At 38.3% G+C, this 24,428-nt stretch overlaps 1 protein-coding gene and 1 long non-coding RNA gene across 2 annotated transcripts in view; both read left to right on the top strand.

Annotated features, from left to right (window-relative positions):
- The window catches only part of LOC134503360 (uncharacterized), a 209,110-nt gene that overhangs the window by 85,901 nt on the left and 98,781 nt on the right, over positions 1–24,428 (top strand). The window lies entirely within an intron of this gene.
- LOC134503354 (xylan 1,4-beta-xylosidase-like) overlaps positions 1–24,428 on the top strand; it is a 34,919-nt gene that overhangs the window by 1,413 nt on the left and 9,078 nt on the right. The window contains exons 2-8 of the mRNA XM_063312140.1: positions 379–539; positions 2,570–2,729; positions 3,389–3,559; positions 16,492–16,583; positions 19,868–20,025; positions 20,555–20,658; positions 22,896–23,120. Coding sequence (XP_063168210.1) covers positions 379–539; positions 2,570–2,729; positions 3,389–3,559; positions 16,492–16,583; positions 19,868–20,025; positions 20,555–20,658; positions 22,896–23,120 — 1,071 coding nt within the window. The remainder of the gene's footprint in view (positions 1–378; positions 540–2,569; positions 2,730–3,388; positions 3,560–16,491; positions 16,584–19,867; positions 20,026–20,554; positions 20,659–22,895; positions 23,121–24,428) is intronic.

Raw genomic sequence — 24,428 nt, 5'->3', positions numbered from 1 at the left:
CTGGACTGGAGATGAGACAGGGACAGTGACCTGCAAGGGGGAAGGTCAGGTTTGGGGGTGTAAGAGGTCTCTCAGCTTGACTTTTCATTGGCAAACATTTCATGACCCACCTAAGTAATATCTTCAGATGCTTCCAGGGTGATAGCACTGAAGACATTACCCAGGCAGATAAGGAAACATCTGCCAATGACAACCAACCTTGAAGAATCCTAGAAGAATCTTGCATATGCTCCCTATAGTTGCAAGATTGGGTGGTGATGCTGGGGTCAACAGCCAGCTGGGACAGGACTAAAGAAGGCCAAAAGGTGGAGAAACCAGGTTGCTTGATTCTAGGACGGTGATGACCATCCATTCACTGTAGGGGCTTTGTACTCACAGATGGCAAGAGGAGGAGCTGAGGACAATGGGCCGGCCCCACCCATTGACCGTTTGGGCATTGGGCCCTACAACTGGAATACAGAATGCCTTCGTGGTGATGCAGAAGCTCCGGGCTGGGCAACATCTTTTCCTCAAGCCCTTGGCTTGGCTGCCTCCTTCAGGTAGGATTTCACCTATTAAATCAATTTAAAGCCACCCCAGTCACTTAAAACAGATCTAGGCCATGTACAATAAACCCCTTTTAGAAATCACCATCCTCATTGTACTGTGGATCGTTTACTGATCGAGGGATATTGTTACAATTACAGCCCACGGTCAAAATAAGCAAGCAAAAACCAGTAACCACAACAGCACCTTTAAATAGCACATCAGGGAAAACAAATTAAAACGGCCACTTTTAGCTGTAACAACCTGCCCTAGGATCTGTTGAAAGACGCAGCTTTTCAAGGCTTTCTGTCCAGCCACACAAATCTGGCTTGGATTTCAGGAAGGTCTCTTCAATACTAATTGGGGGTAAAAACAGAATCATGGAAACTGTTGGAGTAAATTCCCGGTACAAGTAGTCCTCACTTAATGACCATTCATTTAGTGATGGTTCAGACTTACAACAGTGCTGAAAAAAATGACTTACAACCGGTGCTCACACTTACGACCATCGCAGCATCCCTGTGGTCACACGATTATGATTTGGGTGCTTGGCAACCAGTTCGCATTTATGACTGTTGCAGCATCCTGTGGTCAGGCAATCACCATTTTCTACCTTCTGGGCCGGCTTCTGGCAAGCAAAATCAGCAGGGAACCGCATGATTTGCTTAATGACCACAACCACGTGGTTTGCTTAATGACTGCGGTGATTCACTTAATGGCTGCTGCAAAAAAGACCATAAAATTGGGTTATATTCACTTCACGTCTGCTTCACTGAGCAACCAAAATTCCGGTCTCAATTGTGGTCATTAACTGGGCACTACCTGTATCTTATTTAATGAGTGAATTAATGTGGAAATGCTTCATAAGGCTTTCTCTTCACATCTCTCACATCTGGACTGCGTTGCCTCTTCTCAGATAAACCAGACTTTCTTCCCACAGTCTCTGACCCCTTCCTAAAAGATAGCGAGTCAGGGCTGTGCAAACTTTGGTTAGGACTTTCCAGACGAGTCCTGTCTCTCTTCCCTTCCTGTTTCTCTGCTAGACTCCCTACTTCTCTCTCTGAGCTAATCCACTTAGGATTTTGATAACCCACTATTGCTACATGCTCAGCCTAACACCATACTTACCAGCCCTGGCACCTTAAGCGTCCAGGCTTTCGACACTTGGTACCATTTCTGGAATTGTGGAGTTGGAAGGGGCCACAAGGATCATCTACTCCAGCCCTCTGAAATGGGCAGAAGGACAATTTAAACCGTCAGAGGCAGCTGTCCAGCCTCTTCTTCAAAACCGCCAGAGTTGGGGAACGTCAAACCACCAGAGGTAGACTATTCCACTGTCTACCTGTGAACAACCTAAGGATCACCATCAGGAAGTTCTTCCTTATTTTGGAAGGAAACCGAGGTAGCTTCAGCTTATTTCCCAGCCTAGTTTCTGCGGCCATGGAAAATAGTTCACAACCCCATCTTCTGTGTAGTTTTCGTTTATGTACCTGAATGTGGCTCGCATGTCTCCGGTAAGTCCTCTTTTCTTCAGACTGAACGTTTTCTTAAATTGGGTTGCTGCTTATTTGCATTTATAACCACTGTCAAAATGATCAGAAGCCACTTTTTAATAATTCCTCTCCCTTCCCTTCCCTTCTTTTTTCTTTTTTCTTTTTCACTATTTCTTGCTTTCGTCTCTTTTCTAATATTGGTATTGTTTTTATTTTGTTCAAAATTTCTTCAATAAAAATTATATATATAAAAAAAGACTTGAGTATCCACAGGGGAGGGCAGATGATGTCACCTGTGCCATGACATCACCATGCAAATAATGTAAATGATGTGCTGTGCACCATTTGCATATGATGTCACTGATGCAAATTGCAGTTGGGACCTCCGTTATGGATCTCTGGAAGTCCTATCCTGGCCCTGCAGGGAACCAAGACCCCATCTCTACAGGATGGTAGCCTAGCATGGTATTGGGTGCTGCAAGTCCAAGGGACCTCATTTCATTGCAACACAAGATCCTTTTCCCTACAACCCTCCTTATGTCTTCAAACAGCCCTCAACTCATCTTCGACGTGGCCAACGCTACGGCCACTGAGGTTCGCGCCAAGCACAACTTTTTTGTCTCTGTCGGCTCTTATAACGACCACACGAGCTTGAGCTGCTTCAGCCCTGTCTTGAACATCATGCGGCACCCGCTCTGGGGCAGGAACCAGGTATAAATGATGTATGACCATGGGTGGGGAGGAGAAGGCTTGAGGTCCAACATACCTGGAAGCTCCCAGATCAGGGGAAATGTCTCAGTGGCTTTAATTGTCCCAAGAATGGTCCTCTGAAATTAAATTATTGCTGAGTGTTTCCGAAGGCTGTGAGGACCCATCCCTGCTTCCAGTAGGGATTGCACTGAAGGTCACAAATATCCCTGCTCTTGGCCGTAATAGTCGCCTGAGCTGAAAAAGGCACCCCCAAAGTTAGGTTAAAGCAATCTTGAGATTGTATGACCTCTTAGAGATTTAAGGTAGAGCCAAGGAACTTCTCAGCTCCTTATTCTCAGAAATGGGATAACCAGAAGAACAGAAATGGCTGACCAGAGGCTTTGTTTGATCATGTGTGTTAGCTCTAGTTTTAGTGTGTTAATGCTAACAATATCCTGTATTTCATTTTAGAGTTACAGGTTTAGGATTACACTATTAATGTCTCGTCATGTGATTTGCCTACATTTAAGAATCGCATCGGTCTGGTGCTTTCCGCTTTGTATGTCTTTTTCATTTGTTTGCCTGATTGTCCTCATTTTATGCTTGTCATTAACTGAAATAAGAATGGGGTGGGAAGAATAAGATTGGGCTGACCAGCTTGCTTTTTCTTCCACTCCTAGGAGACATATGGGGAGGACCCGTTCCTGACCACAGAGCTGGGAGTTGCGTTTGTGAAGGGGCTGCAGGGTGACCACCCCCGTTACGTCAAAGCTAGTGCGGGCTGCAAGCATTTTGATGTCCATGGGGGTCCTGAGAATATCCCCGAATCCCGGTTTTTCTTTGATGCCAAGGTCAGTGGAAGAAGATCAGAGATGGCGCTTCTGTCCAGGTCGCTTTCTGAACTGGGTTCCTTCCTTGCTGCCAATTTCTAGTGTTAGACCCATTTATTTAGTCCCAACCGCCTAGTTTCTTGCAACCCTCAGAGCGAGAACAGACACAACAGATAAGCCCCTCTGGTTTCTTGGAACACGCACTCTGTGACTTTGCCCCTGCCCTTTCTGCTCCTTAATCATGGCCAATGATTTTCCGTCACGCATGGGTGTTGTCTGAATCTGGATCAACCACCGTCTCCAGATTCAGTAACCAAAATATGAAACCAACACTGAGCCGTAGATTTAAGTTCCGGCTTAGCAAACATAGGAACTGACAGCTGCTTCAGGTTCAGATGATCATCAGAAAGCTGTTCCTGGGTGATGTTTTGAATTGTTTTCTGTGTAAAGTCTTCGAACATGGCTTTCAACCATTCACCTTCCCCTGCTTCTGAGCCTCTCCTAATCTGTCTTCTTGTATTCATTTTGTTTTGTAAATATCCGTCTTAATTTCTTAGCTTATCTGAACTATTAATCCTAATACACTATTTGTTTATATGTTACAATATACAATATCTATTTCTACTTACACAGTACAAAATATGCTTAAGTATTTATATAAAGCTATAGTATATTACAATATGGCGTGATGAATTAATTAAATAAACCAGTTTTCCCCTTATCGCAGCAGGGACTTATAATACAGATTTTTCCCCCCAATTGTAAAGTCCCCCCCGCTACTTAGGAAGTTTCTTCTTTTTTCTTTAGTCAGTGATTATTGTTCCTTTCATCGAAGCGAAGGGGGCAGCAGAATTGCCTGGAAAGCTAGGCTACTCACGCAGGCTCTACAGTTCTTGCTTCCCGGCTTCCCGGCTGCTCTTTTACGGTGAAAGTGAAAGTGACAAGAAGAAAGTCAAAGCTTCCGCCTGCCGCTCCAAAGCCGCTGAAGCTCTTCGTGGGCAGAGCTTCTTCTTCCGGCGCTGCCTCCGTGGTTTGCCCGTCTCTCCGACTCCGCAAAGCCACCTTCGTCCTGTGTTGCAGATGAGAATATTCTCGAGCTCTCACATCGCTCGTCCTGCCGCCATACTCCTCAAAACATTGAGTGATTGAAAACATCACTCAAAATTTAACTCATTTATTGGAAGAGAAAATTGATGGCTTTGAGAAAAGATTAGACCATGAGTTAGAGACCATGGACAAAATGATAAAAGCAGCTATCCAAGAAGTAAGAGAAAGAGCGGAGAAATTAGAATGGGAAAAGGACACTGAATCAGACCGTTTAACTGGGTTAGAGTTAAAAGAAAAAGAATACTGCATTAGGCTTAGAGGAGCACCAGAAAAAAAAGAGCCAGAAATGAGAGAAATGGTGATTCAAATGCTTGCCAATTTAATTGACTGGGATGAAGAAAAATTAGAAGAAAATATAGAAAAAATATAGAGAGTTAACTCGAAATATGCAAAGGCTCATAGGAAACCAAGAGACATAATAATTGAATTTGCAAGAAAGAGGACAAACGAATTGATAATACAGGCCTCTTGTGGTAAAAAAATTAACATTGAAGGAGAGGAAGTCATGATACTGAAGGACATACCACCGAAAATACTTAAAAGGAGAAGAGAATACTTTTTTCTCACTGATGTCTTAAAAGGAAATAAAATTCCCTTCAGATGGGAAATTCTGGAGGGAGTTAATGTTATGTTTAAACAACGAAGATACAAATCGAATACTATCTCAAAAGCGCAGGGATTTCTTAAAAAACATAAGAAAGATCTGGAAACAGATGCAGAGGGGAGTGACAGATTTAAAAGTAAAGAAGGTAAAGGAAAGTGTCTAGATTCTGAAGACCCCAGTGCAGAAGAATTAGCTTCTAGCTCTGAAGAGTTTACAATACTTCTCTCAAAGGAATGAACTAAAATGCCTCTCCTGGAACATAAATGGAGTCAACTCCCCAGTTAAAAGGAAAAAAGTTTTTCATTATTTATATAAATTGAAACAAGATTTTATATGTCTTCAGGAAACGCACATTGCTAAAAAAGAAGGTAAATGTGTGATAAACAAGAAATTAGGAAATGAATTTATAGCAGCAAGTGGAAAAAAAACAAATGGAATTGTAATATATGCAAAGTCTCATTTAAACTCTAAATTGATAAGTGCTGACAAAAATGGAAGATATATAATAATAGAAGTGGAACTGCCAAGCCTTAAAGTATTAGTGGTTGGAGTATATGCCCCGAATGATAATCAGAAAAAAAAATATCAGAATTTACTTAATGTACTTTCTGAACTACCCTATAATAATTGGATTATGATGGGAGATTGGAATGGGGTTACTTTACCTATCATTGATAGAAAGTCTGAACAACAAATTTAAAAAAATCAAGGAAAATTACCTGTCTTTTTTTGATACGACCGAAAATTTGGCTATTGGAGATGCCTGGAGACATAAAAATGGCTTGGCCAGAGATTATACCTTCTACTCAGATAGATTCAAATCGTTCTCCAGGATGGATATGATATGGCTATCTAAAAATCTGGCAAATGAAATCTCTGATGTAACAACCCTCCCCAGATCCTTCTCAGACCATAATCCGATTCAATTGAGCATAAAACTCCACCAAAAAATTATAGGTGGAGATTAAATGAAACTTTGCTGAGAAATAAAGAACTTGTAGAAGATTGCAAATAGAAACTAAAGGAATTCTTTGAATGGAATCTAAATAAATTAAGTATTGGTACTGTGTGGGATACTAGTAAGGCCTATATGAGAGGGTTCTTTATGTATCAAAATAGGTGTTTGAAAAGGAAAGCACAACAAAAAACTCAAATAATTTTAGATCAAATCAAGTTAAAAGAAAAGAGCTCCAATTAAAGCCATCTGATGAGGAAATAAATCGCCAAATAAACATTTTGCAACAACAATTAAAAATACTTACAACAGATGAAATTGAAAGGAAACTGAGATATATCAAACAAAGAAACTTTGAACATGCTAATAAAGCAGGTAAATGGTTGGCATATAAATTAAGAAAAGATAAGGGGAAAAAAACCATTACCAAAATTCGAGAAAACAGGGAAGAATTAGTTGACAATGAAAAAATTAAGGCATTTTATAACTTTTTTACAAATTTATATAAGAAACAAGAAATATCAATTGACAAAATTGAAAACTATTTGCTAAAACACAATTTAAAGAAACTAACTAAAGATCAAAAAACAACAATTAACCCCATTACAACACAGGAAATTATAGATGCTATTAGAAAACTGAAAACAGGCAAAGCCCCAGGACCAGATGGTTTTTCTGCAGGATACTATAAATATTTCCAAGATCAAATACTACTACCATTTAAGGATTTATTGAATATGTTTGTATCAGGAAATCCAATACCTCAATCTTGGTCTTAGGCGAATATTATATTAATTCCGAAAGAGAAACAGGATCCGACACTGTGTAGAAATTATAGGCCTATTTCGCTACTGAGTAATGACTACAAAATATTTACATTAATTCTAACTGAAAGATTAAAAATTATATTACAAGAAATCATTGATCATGACCAAAGTGGATTCCTACCCCAAAGACACACAAAAGATAACATAAGGACTATCATAAATATAATAGAGTATGCCCAAATTCATAATGAATAACAGATTATGCTACTCTTTTTAGACGCAGAAAAAGCCTTTGACAATTTAAACTGGAATGTTATGCTTAAAACCTTGGAATTTATGGATTTTGGCAACACATTTATAAAGGCAGTCAAAGCAATCTATACATTCCAAAAAGCCAAAATTCTGATAAACGAAGATCCAACACAAGAATGCGTAATAGAAAAAGGTACCAGGCAGGGCTGTCCACTCTCCCCCTTACTATTCATATTGGTTTTGGAAGTCTTAACAGAGAATATTAGAAAGGAAAATCAGATTGAGGGAATAAGGTAAAGGTAAAGGTTTCCCTTGACGTAAAGTCCAGTCGTGTCCGACTCTAGGGGGCGGTGCTTATCTCCGTTTCTAAGCCGAAGAGCCGGCGTTGTCCGTAGACATTTTCCGGGTCATGTGGCCAGCATGATGACACGGAACTCCGTTACCTTCCCGCTGAAGCGGTACCTATTGATCTACTCACATTTGCATGTTTTCGAACTGCTAGGTGAGCAGGAGCTGGGACTAGCAACGGGAGCTCACCCCGCCGCGCGGTTTTGAACTGCTGACCTTCCGATCGGCAGCTCAGCAGTTTAACCCGCAGCGCCACCGCGTCCCCTAAGGGAATAAAGGTAAAACAAATACATAAATTAAGAGCGTTCGCAGATGATTTAGTTATTACCCTACAAAATCCACTAACATCTCTTGACTACTTATTAAAAACGCTACAAGAATATGGAGAATTAGCTGGTTTCAAAATAAATAAACAAAAAACGAAAATGATAAACTTAAATACGTCACAAAATATTCAGAATATATTAGAAAATAAATCAGGATTCTCTAGTGTTAAGAAAGTCAGATATTTAGGGATAGAGATTACAGCTAAAACTAACAATCTATACCAAAACAACTGTGCAAAAATATGGAAGGAAATTCAACAAGACTTAGGGAAGTGGGAAAAACTAAATTTATCACTTATGGGGCGAATCTCTGTAATCAAAATGAATATCTTGCCAAGGATGTCATTTTTATTTCAAAATATTCCAATATTATTAACTGACAAAACTTTTAAATTATGGCAAAAAGACCTATCGAAGTTCATTTGGCAAAGGAAAAGACCAAGGATTAGACTTAAATTAATGCAGGATGCTAAAGAACGAGGAGGCTGGGGTCTTCCAGATTTTAAATTATATTATGAAGCATGTGGATTATTATGGGTAAAAGAGTGGAATACTTTACAAAATTATAGATTATTAAATCTAGAAGGCCACGACCTGAAATTTGGTTGGCATGGATTCCTCTGGTATAACAGATTGAAAGTAAATAAAATATTTAATAATCATTGTATTAGAAAGTCCCTTCTTAGAATTTGAGAAAAATATAAATCTACTCTAACACCCACTCTGCCATTATGGATTTCCCCACAAGAAGCGTATAGTAGGAGAGAAAAAACAGGAATTTGCAAATGGCTAAGATATTTGGACCTAATAAAATTTGAAGGGGCTATATATAAAATGAAAAGAAGAGATGAATTGGAAAATGAAGGACATCCATGCCAATGGTTTTTGTATTTTCAATTAAAGGAACAATTTAAAATTGATGCCCAAAGTTACAAATTCACAAAAGATTTAACCTGGTGGGATAATTTAGTTTATGCCAACAATGACCACATGATTTCCAAAATATATAAAATGTTATTACAAATAAGAATGGCAAATGTACAAATTAAACAATGTATGATTAAATGGGAGAGAAATCTTGGACATCACATTGACTATGATGTTTGGGAAAGAATGTGGACCAAAGGGCTGAAATTTACTTTAAATTATAACTTAAAAGAAAATTTTTACAAAATGATGTACATGTGGTACATTACTCCGGACAAAATATCCAAAATGTTTCAGAATACTTCAAATGTCTGCTGGAAGAGTAAAAAAGAAACAGGAACTTTTTATCATATGTGGTGGACTTGTAAGAAGGCGAAAAAATTTTGGACATCTATACACAATATAATTTGTAAAATGTTGACTAAAGAAATTAATAGAACACCGGAACTCTATTTATTGGGCATCATGGACAAGGATTTGGGACATGAACATGGAAAACTTTTACGATATTTGATCACCGCAGCTGGAATTACGTATGCATCAAAGTGGAAGGAAGAACTGACCCCCTCAATGGAAGAATGGACATTTAAGTCCCTGGATCTGGTGCAGGCGGCAAAACTTACGGACCAGCTAAATGATAAAAATGTGGAAGATTTTCAAAATGACTGGACCCCCTTCTTCAACTATGTAGAATCGACCCAAAAATTAACGTAAATGTGTAAAACATAGGAATATAATACAAGATGTAAATATTATGTATCTGATTTATATAATCTCAATAGAACTGTAGAATTATTGTAACCAAATTAGTGAATTGTGAAAAGAAATTATTTAGTTAAGGTATAAAATTGTATTACTTAGGGAGCTGGAAATCCATTTCCTTTCTTTTAAACCTCTTCTTCTCTTTCTTCTTTCTCCTTTCCTTTTTTCTTTCTCTTGTTTTTGCATTTTATCTTTATTGTTGATTTGTCATTTTATGTTTGTATTATTTGTGTAAATAATTTAATAAAGACTATTTAAATAGAAAGAAAGAAAGCTGTTCCTGGGAGATGTTACCAGGGTGGTAGCAGGCAGCAGGAAGCCATTGCACCAGGAGCTGAGAGTCCTTGACTCCAGAGAGCCAAGTGCTTTGCCAGTCCAGGGCAAAGAGTCTGTACTGCCTGTACTTTAATGCAGCTGAGAAGTAGGGGATAAACAGGGGGCAACTGAAAAAATGAGCAGCAGGGCTCCATCCCTGAAGGCCAGTAGATGACATTAGTGCAAAATCAAGCGTGGAGGGTGCCTGAAAAGGAGGAGCTTCAGGAACAGTTTCATGGTTGTTGGTGTCTCACTCAGACCTGCCCAAAGAGGCCTCTGAGATGGTGGTCTTCCTCATGAGCTCACACAGGACTAACCTGCTCCTTTGAAATAAGGTGTGATTTCCCTGTCCTGACCAGGACAGCATCTAGGTGCTCCTGGCCCAGATTTTCATGTTCATTCCTGTCTCTCCTGTGGACAACAACTGTGGATGCCTCTTCAGGGATTCAGCGTTTCCCCGCATTGACTCACTCTTGCGTCGCCTGTGGGATGATGAATGCAGTGGGCCTCCTCTGCAGCTACAGAGGCTAAGTAGCCTTGCAGGGGGCAGAGAAATGAACATGAACATTCCCTGTCTGTCTGGATGCATCCATGTTGTTAACAGGAGTTGGGCTCCCCTTGAGGGCATCTTTATCTTTTTAACATTCTTTCTGAATAAAGTTCCCATGCCAGGATCTGAAAATGATTTTGGGTGCTTAGGCATCAAGGGCACAAGGGTCAGGGTCGGATTCACTCTCCAGAGGGCTAAGGGGATGGGATTTGTAGTCCAGCATCTGGGGAGAGCACACCATGAAGAAGATGGGTTAACGGGGGTTTCCGGTGAAGGAGTATGGCGGCTGGTCGAGCCTTGTAACAGCTCAGAAAAATTGATATCTACCACGTGGAGGTTGAGAGTTCTGCGGAGTCGGAGAGAGACGGGCAGACCCCGTAGGCAGCGCGAGAAAAGGAGCGCTGCCGACGAAAGACTCCAGCGGCTTCGGAGTGGCAGGCGAAAGCTTTGATTTCTATTTCAATATTTTACTTTCGCCGCAACAACAAAGCAACCAGGAAGCCTGGAGGTACATCGGTAGAACCCGCGTGAGTAGCCTAGTCACCTAGGCAATTCTGCAGCCCCTTTTATCTCTAGTAAAAGAAACAACAACTTGTGACTACAAAAGTGAAAAAGAAGAAACTTTCTAAGCGGAGGGGGGAGGGAACTTTTCTATCCGTTGGAGACCAAAAAACTTTACTGCCAGTCCTCACTTAAAAGGAGCTGAATGAATTAATTAATTCCTAACGCCATATTGGACTATATTGCAGATGTTTATAAGATTACCTTGAATTGTATGCTCTGTATGTTTGGATATAAATATACACTGCTTTATATAGATAAATATAACATTAGGTGTAGTGATTAAGATAGGTAAATAAAGATTTTTATAAGGACAAAATGAACACAAGGAGACAGAACAGGAGAGGCTCAGAAACTGGGGAAGGAGAATGGTTGAAAGCTACGTTTGAAGATTTTACGCAAAAAACAATTCAAAATATTACTCAGAACTTAACGCCACTACTAGAGGAGAAAATAGATGGCTTTGAAAAAAGGTTAGATCATAAGTTAGAGACTATGGACAAAAGAATAAAAGCAGATATCCAAGATGTAAGAGAAAGAGTGGAGAAATTAGAAGTAGAAAATGATATAGAATTAGACCGATTAACTGTGTTAGAATTAAAAGAAAAAGAACATTGTGTTAGACTTAGAGGTGTACCTGAAAAAAAAGAGGCAGAAATAAGAGAAGTAGTGGTTCAAATGCTTGCAAGTTTAATTGAATGGGAGGAAGAAAGGCTAGAAGAAGATATAGAAAAAATATTCGGAGTTAATTCAAAATATGCAAAAATTAATTGGAAACCAAGAGATATTGTAATTGAATTTGCGAGGAAGAAGGCCAAAGAATTGATAATACAGGCCTCCTGGGGGGAAAAAAATAATATTGAAGGAGAGGAGATTATGATACTGAAAGACATACCACTGAGAATATTAAAAAAAAGAAGAGATTATTTATTTCTTACTGAAGTCCTTAAACGAAATAAAATCCCCTTTAGGTGGGAAGTACTGGAAGGAGTGAACGTCCCATTCCAACAACAAAGATATAAATTAAATACCATCTTTAAGGCTCAGGAATTTCTCAGAAAATATAAGAAAGATTTAGAATCAGAAACAGATAGAAGGGAAAGGCCAAAAAGTAAAGAAAGTAAAGTGAAACGTTTAAATACAGAGGAACAAAGTGCAGAGGAACCAGCTTCAAGTTCTAAAGAGTTTGCAATACTCCTTTCAAATGAGTGAATTAAAATGCCTTTCCTGGAATATAAATGGAGCCAACACCCCAGCTAAAAGGAAAAAGGTCTTTCACTATTTATACAAATTAAAACAAGATATAATATGTCTTCAAGAAACTCACATTGCGAAAAAAGATAGTAAATATCTGGTAAATAACAAATTAGGAAATGACTTTATAGCAGCAGATGAAAAAAAAATAAATGGAATTGCAATATATGTAAAACCCCATCTAAATCCTAAATTAATAAGTGTTGATAAAAATGGGAGATATTTAATAATAGAATTAGAATTACAAAACTCCAAAGCAATACTGGTTGGAGTATACCCCTAATGATAATCAGAATAAATTTTATCAAAATTTATTAAATGAACTTTCCAAATTATCTTATAACAATTGGATTATGATGGGAGATTAGAATGGAGTTACCTTACCAATTATTGACAGAAAATCTGAACAACAAATTTAAAAAAATCAAGGAAAATTGCCCCAATCTTTTTTTGATATGTCAGAAAATTTGGCTATTGTAGATGCCTGGAGATATAAAAATGGTACAGCTAGAGATTATACATTTTATTCAGATTCAAATCGTTCTCCAGGATCGATATGATATGGGTATCTAAAAATTTGGCAAATAAAATTTTAAATGTATCAATTCTTCCCCAATCTTTCTCAGACCATAACCCAGTTCAATTGGCTATAAAACTCCACCCAAAAAGCTATAGGTGGAGATTAAATGAAACTTCGTTGAGAAATAAAGAACTTGTAGAAAATTGCCAAAAGAAATTGAAAGAATTCTTTGAATGGAATCTAAATAATGAAGTGAGTATTGGGACAGTATGGGATACTAGCAAGGCATATATGAGAGGATATTTTATGTATTTAAATAGTTGCCTAAAGAGGAAAAAACAACAAAAAATTCAAACAGTTCTTGACCAAATTAAGATAAAAGAAAAAAACCTTCAAATAAGGCCATCAGATGAAGGTATAAACCATCAAATAAAAATTTTACAGCAGCAATTAAAAATACTTACAGCAGATGAAATTGAAAGAAAATTGAGATATATTAAAGAAATTTTGAATATGCTAATAAACCTGGAAAATGGCTAGCATATAAATTAAGAAAAGAAAAGGAAAAAAAATATTACTAAAATTCAAGAAAATGGGAAAGAATTAGTTCACAATGAAAAAATTAAAAAGGTATTTCATAATTTCTTTACAAATTTATATAAGAAACAAGAAATTTCAATTGATAAAATTGAGAACTATTTATTAAAACAAAATTTAAAGCAATTAACTAAAGACCAAAAAGCATTAATTAATAATCCCATCACAACCCAGGAAATTATAGAGGCAATTAGAAAATTGAAAATAGGCAAAGTTCCAGGTCCAGACAGATTTTCAGCAGGTTATTATAAATGTTTTCAAGATCAAATTTTGTTACCACTTAAAGATTTATTGAATGCAATTCTGTTAGGAAATCCAGTACCAAAACCTTGGTCAGAGGCAAATATCATACTAATCCCAAAAGAAAAACAAGACCTGTCATTATGCCAAAATTATAGACCTATTTCGTTATTAAACAATGACTATAAAATATTTACTTTAATTTTAACTGAAAGACTAAAAACAATTCTTCAAGAAATAATTAATTATGACCAAAATGGTTTTTTACCCCGAAGATACATAAAAAACAATATAAGGACGGTCTTAAATATAATAATGCTCAATTTCATAATAAAAAACAGATTATGTTGTTATTTTTAGATGCTGAAAAAGCTTTTGACAATCTAAATTGGAATTTTATGTTTAAGACTTTAGAATTGATGGATTTTGGTGATATATTTATAAAAGCAATAAAATCAATTTATACATTTCAAAAAGCCAGAATTGTGATCAGTGAAGAGATAACACAAGAATGTCAAATAGAAAAAGGAACAAGGCAAGGCTGTCCGCTATCTCCTTTATTATTTATATAGGTATTGGAGGTTCTAACAGAAACTATTAGAAAGGACCATCGAATTGAAGGGATAAAGATTAAACAAGAAACATATAAATTAAGAGGCTTTGCGGATGATTTAGTTATTATTTTACAAAACCCGTTAATATCAATTGATTACTTATTAAAGACACTACAAGAATATGGAGAATTAGTCGGTTTTGAAATAAATAATCAAAAAACAAAGATGATCAATTTAAATATGCCACAAAATAATCAGAATGTATTAGAAATTAAATCAGGATTTAATTTGCCAAAAAGGTTAGATATCTAGGGATAGAGATTTCAACCAATGCTAGTGATTTATTCCAAAATAATTATGTTAAAGTATGGAAGGAAATCAAACAAGATTTATCGAGGTGGGAAAAATTAAATTTATCACTTATGGGACGAATCTCTGTAATTAAGATGAATATTCTGTTGAAGATGTTATTTTTATTTCAAACTATTCCAATATTTATAACTGATAAAAATTTTAAATTATGGCAAAAAGATCTTTTAAAATTTATTTGGCAAGGGAAAAGACCAAGAATTAAATTCAAATTACTACAAGAAGACAAGGAAAGAGGAGGTTTGGGTCTTCCCGATTTCAGGCTATATTATGAGGCATGTGGTTTATTATGGTTAAAAGAATGGATCACCCTACAAGATCATAAATTACTAAATTTAAAGGGCATGATTTAAAATTTGGATGGCACAGTTTCTTATGGTATAACGAATTGAAAGTAAATAAAACATTTAACAATCATTGTATTAGATTGTCTATTCTTAAAATTTGGGGAAAATATAAATCTACTCTAACATCGACAATACCACTATGGATTTCCCCACAAGAAGCTTTTGTAAGGCGAGAAACAATAGGAAACTATAAGTGGCTGAAATATTCGGATTTAATAAAATTTGAAGGGACTAAATTTACAATGAAAACAAGAGAAGAACTGGAGAATGAAGGATATTTGTGTCATTGGTTTACATATATTCAATTAAAAGAACAATTTAAAATAGATGCTAAAAGTTACAAATTTACAAAAAAAACTATCTTGGTGGGATGAACAAATCTATGCTAATAATGACCACATGATCTCTAAAATATATAAAATGTTATTACAAATGAGAATACTAAATGTACAAATTAAGCAATGTATGAATAAATGGGAGAAAAATTTTGGATACAATATTGAATATGATGTTTGGGAAAGAATGTGGACTAAGGGATTAAAATTTACATCAAATTATAATTTAAAAGAAAATTTTTATAAAATGATGTACATGTGGTATACCACCCCTGAAAAATTATCGAAAATGTTTCGAAATACGTCAAATGTCTGTTGGAAATGTAAAAAAGAAATTGGAACTTTATACCATATGTGGTGGACCTGTAAAAAAGCAAAAAAAATTTGGTCATCTATACATAATATAATTTATAAAATGCTGGCAGTTAATATTGATAAAGTACCGGAACTCTATTTATTGGGCTTTATGAACAAAGATTTGGAAAAAAAACTATGGAAAACTTCTACTGTATTTGATTACTTCGGCCCGAATTCTCTACGCTGCAAAGTGGAAAGAATAATTAATCCCATCTGTGGAGGAATGGATACTTAAATCCCTAAATTTGGCGCAAATGGCAAAACTAACAGACCAACTAAATGATAAAAATATGGAAGATTTTCAAAAGGACTGGACACCTTTTTTCAAATATGTGGAATGGACTCAAAAAGTTAATATGAATATATAGTATATAAATGGCAAATTATTTGTTTAATTTCTTATTAGAATTAATGAAGGTAATTTAGAGAATTAAGGAAAAAATAATAATAATACGCTAGGATACTAAGCTGTACCGTCTAGAAAGTTGGAAACCCTAATCTTTCTATTTATTTATTTATTTATTTATTCTTCATCTTATCCCCTCCCCTTTTTTATTTTTATTTTTTATTTACTTATTTTTATATATATATATATTTCTTTTTTTCCTTTTTTCCTTTTTTTCCTCTCTCCTCTTTTTTCTTTTTCTTCTCTCTTCTTTTCTTTTTTGTATTGTAAGATATTATTGTTTGTATGTAATTCTATGTTTATTAAATAAATTAATAAAGATTTCATATAAAAAAAAAAAAAAGAAGGTGGGTTAGGATGAGGAGGCAACAAGGAGACCTCACAGGGTGGTTATGAACGTAAGGTATTTAGTATAAGGACAGAAGCCAGAATTGAGTAGGGAGTTGTTTAACAAGCCATGCTCAGTGGGCTGGCAAGACAGGTGGTGTGTTTTGTGACAGGTGGAAGAGAGAGATTGGCGCATGACTTTCCTGCCTCAATTCGAAGCCTGTGTGCGGGCTGGAACATTCAGCTTCATGTGCAGCTATAACAGGTATGCTCCCTCGGTGCCCCCCTGCCCCCTTCGTGAGCATCCCTGAGAAGGCAGGGATGATGATGTCACACACAATGACATCATGGTGCATGGGATACCGTGGTGGCTTATACTGGACAGCTGTGTTGAGCTCACAATTTCTAGTGAACTAGAATTTGTAAGAGTGTTTTCAGAACTGTTCCCAGGCCTTTCGCGAGGGTGAGTGAAGCCCCCTTGGACTGCACAGGTCTGGGGGGTTTTTCCCTTTCAGTCTGGTTTCTGTCATCTTTGCTATGTTTTATTCTTTATTTTTGTTTCGTATTTTTTTTTAATTTTACATGCAAGCTTCCCAGAGTCATTGGGAGTTGGGTGGCATACAAATTTAATAAATCAGTCCACCACTCTTGTGGGGTGGATAGAGGAAGTTCAGCTTTTCAAGTTTATTTAATGGGCCTAAAATGTACCACTGTCAGTCAAAATGATGGCCAGATTTGCCTCTTATTCTAAACTATACAGTAATGTGGTTTAACACAAACCAGCTGTTGAACCTGTAAACCATAGTTTATGACCATGCTATGTATGAACTTTAGCTTAGTTAATCAACCAGGACACAGGCTTTTTTAAGTCCACAGGATGTAATGCAAAATACAGTGCAAAACTCCTGTGGTTCATTCTTTCCCCTCATATTAAGACATAAAGAACTTTTACTTTTTGTCTTTATAGCCTTTCTTGGCAAGGATTAAAGCTGGATATCTATATTCTTTTTTCAATTTGGCTGAAAACCTGCTGCTGCTATTCGATATTTAGAACGCCTTGAAAAGTAATTTTTTTCCCAAAGGAATATACAGCTAAATGTTCTTCACCTGTGTGTGTGCCTGCGCATGCACATTCTGTTGCATTGGCTTAAGATTTATTTACTCATTCATTTGATCTGTATGGCTGGCCAACTCACAAAAGCGTACCCTGCTCTATTTTAAAGAATACTCTTTAAATATTCCATAGGAGGTAATCTTTTATTTGAAGATAGCAAAGGAACAAAATAAGCTTGTAAGCCGCCCAGAGTCGTGTTTGAGATGGGCGGTGGGAAAACGTTCTAAATAAAAAAATAAAATAAAAAATATATACGCTGGTCAGTATGCTCCCAAGTTGGCAGCAACATTTTTTGGCTCACAGGACAGCCCCAAAGACTTTGTCTTCTGGAATCCCAGAGCCCTCCACATTGGACAGTTTGGTCACCTGATGGTTCTCCAGTTTTTGGGTGTTTCTGCCGATCTTCCCATTCACAAATGCTTGCCCCAGGCCCTTTGTAACCAAAACTCTTTGGCAATCCAGTGCAGTTCAGGATCGCCAGTCAACAGCCACAGCTCTTCAACAGCTAGCTCCATCCTAGGCTGCCACCCATCTAGCCGTCTAGCTCCATCCTAGGCTGCCACCCATCACACCTTCTCCTAGATCTCCTACCTAGTAGACTTTTAGGGTGTTTTGTTTTAAGTCTCTGCCTTCTTTGGCCAGCTCAGCAGCCACCTTTCTTTTTCTCCTATGGGAAAAGTCTTCTTTTGGGAAACCATCTTTCTTATTCTCAGGTTCTACGTCAAAACCAGTTACAAAAGAACAGAATGTCTGTTCGGTTGGTTTGTGAACTTCTGCAAGCTGACAGAAACCATAAGCAAGCAAGCTGTGGCTTAGTGGAATGTGAACGCATCTAATGGCAAAACAGCAGTAGCATACTTATTCCTAGTAGGATTTTGCTTTCTAAAAAAACAATAATTAAGGGTGAGAAAAGGAAATCAGTCACTGAAGACCATCATCCATCCTAGGGGGTAAAATGACTATTTTGGACAAAGCAGTTTTATATAGGACATTTTCTTAGCCACAAACGCAGAGCAATCGTTGCTTGAAAGAGTTGAAAGTCTGGAAGAATGAACTGAGTTCTGTTTCACTGGAAAGAGCTTATACAATGATACATCCCATCTTTAGTGGGAAAATAAGCATTTAGGGGAAACTGTCTAATTCTGGAAAGATCAAGTAAATTGTTGTTTTTTATTGCCATTGAATTTAGAAGAGGAGCAGCATTAAGTTTTGAAATGGCATCTAATGCCAGGTACATTAAACAGGATTTGGTTGCAAAATCCTATTAGTAGCTCTGCCCAGTTGCTAATAACACTGAGATGAAGCTTCTATACTTCAGGAAGTAATGGCTGGCTGCACTCTCTATTCTGTGTTGGCCCGGCTCCTTCCAAATTGTGTCCACTTCTGTGCATCACATTTCAGGCAGGATGCGGACAAACTACAGGCCGTCCTTGACTTACGACAGCAATAGGGACTGGAAAATTCATCGTTAACGCGGTGTGGTCGTTAAGCAAGGCATCATGTGACCGCACCCAATTTTATGACATTTTTATGGCAGTTGTTAAGTGAATCACCTGGTTTCCCCATTGATTTTGCTTGTCGGAAGCCAGCTGGGAAGGTTGCAGATGGCGGTCACATGACCCCAGGATGCTGCAACCATCATAAAATACATGCCGGTCACCAAACACCTGAATTTTGATCACATGACTGGGGGGAACACTGCGGCGGTCATAAGTGCGAGAACCAGTCTTAAGTCACTTTTCCCAGCATCCTGTCGTAACTTCAAACAGTCGCTAAACGAACGTCCGTAAGTCGAGGACTACCTGTAGAATAGGTTAAAGGAAAGCAGGGAACACATCTAAAGGAACTCGGTTTCCAGTCCCCTGAAGGGAGTTGGAGGGAAGTGTAAAGGCTTAGCCTTGAGAAAAGGTAGCATGCGGTACCTGAAGGGGTGCTACACTGAAGGTTGTGTTCTGGATCATCCCAAAGGCCAGGATGCAAGCTTTGTTTATAGGAAGGCAAGTTCCACTTCAGGATTGTAAAATTTAATGGTAAGAGCCATTCAGCAGTGGAACCCACTCCCCAAGTTGCTGCTGCAGGATGTGTTCAGATAGAGGCCAGATAGCCATCTGTGTGGGATGCTTTGATCTGCACTCCTGGACTGAGCAGGGAGTTGGATTCAGTCGCTCTTTTCAAATCTAGGATTCCACGAAGCTCTTGAGATAAAATATCATTAGAGATGACCTTAGTATAGTCTTTAAGCTGACCTTGGAACTTGGAATCTGATGCAGCTCAGAAATGTTGGGGAAGGATGACTGTAGTCTTCTCGCCAACTGGCCTGAACATCTGTTTGCGCTCACTGCTGTTATGGCTTGTTAGCGCAGGGAGACAGGAAGCAGTGACCCCAAGAGGTCATGCTTGTAAGTCTGCTAACCACCCTTTGGTTCATCTGGCAGAATTAATGGAGTCCCGGCCTGTGCTAACAAAAAGCTGCTGGCAGACATCCTACGTAATGAATGGGGCTTCCAGGGTTATGTGGTGAGCGACGAAGGTGCTGTGGAGCTGATCATGGTTGGACATCACTTCACCCACAGTTTCCTGGAGACTGCAGTTGGTGAGTATTGCAACACAGGACCTTCTCAGGTCCATGCTGGAAGTGATGATTTCAGACACTTGTCTTTAAACCTTAATGTTGGGGTGCTCCTGCAACTCATGTCAATTACATGGAGGTTGACAACACACCAACTGCCACATCCTTTAAAGCAGGAGCACCCCAACATTAAGGTTTAAAGACAAGTGTCTGAAATCATCAGAGGATCATCATCGTGGCATTCTTCCATAGATGGTGTGCAAAAATGCCAAGCCTTCTGAGCAGCTTCCCAACACAAAGGCTACCATGCAAGATAGCATAATGGTGCTGCTGCCTGAAAATGTTGTTGGCCCCGACTCACAACAGCTTCCCCAAATTTCAGATGAGGATTTTTACCAGCGCTGTCTCCACTTGCCAAGGTTTGCACACCGCTCCCAGACTGTCTTCAGAAACAGATAGCCAGACCCATGCCTTGCAGATAAGCATGAGTTGAAGCCAATGCTTCAGTGACGTTTTGGACTAACAGTCCTGTTCTCCTCCTTCCTCCCTGCAGCGGCTGTGACTGCGGGGTGTAACCTGGAGCTTTCCTACGGGATGAGGAAGAATGTTTTCATGCACATATCAGAAGCGCTCGCCAAGGGCAATATTTCTGTGGAAGTAAGTGGTCCATCCCATTGTGGTGGAAGAAAGGAGGCCCACTGAAAGAACCGTGGGATGGGGCACGCGTGACCACCCAGTTCCACAGCAGACATGTCAGAATGTGAAGTTGTCTGTTTTCCAAATGGGTGAAGAAGGGTAGGAAATCCAAGGGTCTTCCAAATGTCGCTGGACTTCAACTTCCAGCTTCCTTCAGAATTAGTTACACTAAATGGGAATCCTGGGAGTTGTAGTTCGGCAACAAGGACAGGACTCTTAAGGAGCATCTCCTTGAAGAAGAAAGGCTAAGAATTTCTCTTGCTTCACAAGTGAGGTTCTGCAATGATGGTTCATATTAACAAAGCAGGGAAGTTTTCATTCAATGTTAGAAAAAAAAATGAGCTGTTTGAGTGTCATGGAAAGCGCTGGAGTCATCTTCACTGAACAACCACCTCGCTTAACGACAGAAGTTCCGTTCCCAATTGTGGTCATAAGTTGAGGATGGCCTGTAGTATTAATAGGTCCGAAGGAAGGTGATCTGATTTAGTTTGTGGAGTTTTTATATATGACAGCTGCAGCGAGATTATTATATGTCCAAAAGTGGAAAGCCTCAGTGCTGCCCACAACAGAGGAACGGTTGGTGAAGATGCTGGAATTTGCCGAGATGGCTAAATTGGCTTCCTTGATTAAAGAAATGACAACATCTACATTTATGACTGACTAGAAACCCCTTATAGACTTCTTTGCATGAAGCAGAAAAAAATGCACTTGTGACTTGTGATTATTAGAAAAAAAAATTAGACATTAGAAAAAAGTGAGCCTTTTTTTTTTTGTAACCATAGTGTAAGAGAGAATTTTGTAATCAAGCTTATATTTGCTGCAAAGGAAATCAGAGGCGGCTTCTTTCTATTTCTCTTTATCTTTTCTTTCTGCGCTTTTGTCTTTGTCTTTTTCTCTTTCTTTTCCGCTCTTTGTTTTCTTTATTCTGTATTAGTTTTTGTTAGTTTTAATTTTCTCTTTAAAACTTTTAATAAAGTGTATAACACACACACACACACACACACCAAATGTGATTTAGTTGGTGAAGTTGATGAATACCTGCAGGGAGGTGAAAGTATGGGTTTAATTCTGAACGACATATTTCTTAAAAAGTATGAATTGGTGTCATTTTGGTTGTTGTGGAGCCCATGAAAGTAGGAAACTATAGATTCATTCATTCATTCATTCATTCATTCATTCAATATATTCAATTCAATTTATTCAAGATTGGCAGCAGTTGCATGTTACCCTCCAGTGAATGATGCTAATGGAAGAACCAGATTAGTTTAAGGGGGGAACTGTGCAGTGTTATGAAGGGGTGTGATCTAAAGGAAAACATTACTCAGCTCGGTGACATGGATGGATCGGTGAAAACAAGATAAGACAGCAAAGAAAAGTCATGGGGCCATTTGGAAACCCAAGACTCGTTGAGCATCTGCTAAAAAAAATCATCTATTTTGAATACATCATTTAAGATAAGTTTATTCATGGTACACATGGCAAAGGGATGAGTATTAGCCTAAACATATGACTGATTTGATTATGATGAAAAGCTGAAAGCTTGGTGAAGGATGGAAGGATGGTAGGTTTTGTATGTGGGGCAGACATTCATTCAGTACTGTTAAAAGTGGATCTTGGGGGAGAATGAACAGAGAAGAAAAGTAAAAGAAATGGGAGTGAAAAGAAAAAGTACTTTTCTGGAGGAAGAGAAAGTCCAGGTCCCTAATGAAAAGTATTAGAAGACAGCTCAGTCTCCCAGCAGAATGAAGGGGAAGTGGAATTAAGGAAAGAAAATGTGGAAGCTGTGTCACCGAAATGTGTGGTGGAGGTTTTGTGGAACGGTGTGGTGGAAAAGGCAGTGGATAAGATGAAAAGGAATGCTTGTGGTAATATTTGCTGACTGGGTGTATGAATGTAAGTTCACTTTTAATTCAGATGATGCCATGTTGTTGGCTAAGAACTGGCATGATTTGCAGTGAATGTTAGATAGATTGTACGATGCAACAGGGAATATCAAAAGTTATGCATGATAGGAAAAATGGAGCGAATGATTGCAAAATACACATCAGTGGCAAAAAAACAAAGCAGGTAAATGAACTTGTCTACCTTGATGGGATATTATGAAAGATAGGAAAATGTGGAGACATTTGAAGATATGTAAGTGCTGGTAGAAAAGTAGCTTCTCTACTGAAGACTCTGCTTCTCCCTACTTCCTACAGCTGGTCCGGGAACGTGTCCGCCCACTTTTCCGCACTCGTCTGCGCCTGGGAGAATTTGACCCACCAGCCATGAACCCCTATAACGCACTGGGACCTGAGGATATACAGTCTGAGGCCCACCGCAGTCTGGCTCTCAAAGCCGCCCTCCAGAGCTTTGTTTTGCTGAAAAACCGGAACGGAATGCTGCCTTTTAAGGCAGAATATGTATTGCGCAAGACCATTGCAGTAAGTGTTCATCAAGGGGCACTTGGAAAGTCAGCTTGCTCCTGATAGGTTTGGGACAACAATGGGCATTCTCTCCTGGGACATATTAATGGGGAGTTTGAGACATCTGGCAACATGGATGAGCAGAAAGTTGCCCAGATTCTCCAATTTGACCTCCAGAGGTTTCACAATAGATCAGTAACACCATTTGGCTCCTAAGTCAACAACTAAAAAAAAAAATCATCTGAAATTAGAGGAAGGATGATCCCTCAAGTCAACGTCCCTGCTGTTTTTTTCCGACTTTCAGGCAAGCTCTGAAGTCTCCTAGTGGAGTATTCCAACTCAACACTAAGCCGATCCAACCCTATTTGGCCTTTCAAGGTCAGCCAAGGTTGGCTGGGTGCCGTCACCTGCAGAAGGTCTCTTAAATTAGGCTGCTGAAGAAGAGTCTTGGGGGGGGGGGGAAACCAGGAGTAGAGATTGGCATGAAATGATTTGTGACCTCAGTTCTGGGGTTCAACAGGTTGAGTCCCTGTTGTGCTTCTGGGGTGCTTTGTTAGAGATTGGGTTTCTAATAAAAAAATTAAGGTTGGTGATACAGCCCCAAAGAAAAAGAAGCGAGCGTGTGTGTGTGTGTGTGTGTGTGTGTGTGTGTGTAGATCGAGATTGAGATAGATATATGGTTGGGGGTGTTTAAAAAACAAATCGCTGAAAAATAAAACAAGCTAAAAACAATGCAACAGTGATGATGATGATGCGTGTGTGTGTGTGTGTGTATTTGTGTGTGTATATATATCAGTGTTGATACCGTATAAATCTATATATATGATAGATTCTCTCTCTATATATATATATCCGTGCCTGTATGTATTAGTAATAAACAGTTACTTTATTAAACTTCAAGAACAGCACAATTAACATTTCTTTTTAAAAGTTTAGGTGTCTGTGGTATTATATACACACTAAATAACAATATAACTGTATTATTATTATATAAAACACTGCACCATTTAGAAAAGAAACCTCACCTATGGTGTCACTAAAGCCAAATGGTGAAAAGAGCATAAAAATGAACTGAAGCTTAAAAAGTGCATTAAAGCAGTACAACAGTGTCAACACAATCAAATGGGGGGGAGAAGAATTGTTTGTTTGTTTGTTTGTTTGTTTTTTATAAGATTTATGCGGCTGCCCAACTACAGAGTGGTGATTCTGGATGGTTTATCTATGGCTAAAAACATACAAACGAACCAAGCACCCAGTATCGAACAACCAAACCAACCGCACAGGTTCCCACTGAAATAATTTCAGTTCAGGAGGGGCTCATCTAAT

Source organism: Candoia aspera, chromosome 10, assembly GCF_035149785.1.
Source record: "Candoia aspera isolate rCanAsp1 chromosome 10, rCanAsp1.hap2, whole genome shotgun sequence".
NCBI lineage: Eukaryota > Metazoa > Chordata > Lepidosauria > Squamata > Boidae > Candoia > Candoia aspera.
This window is presented reverse-complemented; position numbering and strand designations above follow the sequence as displayed.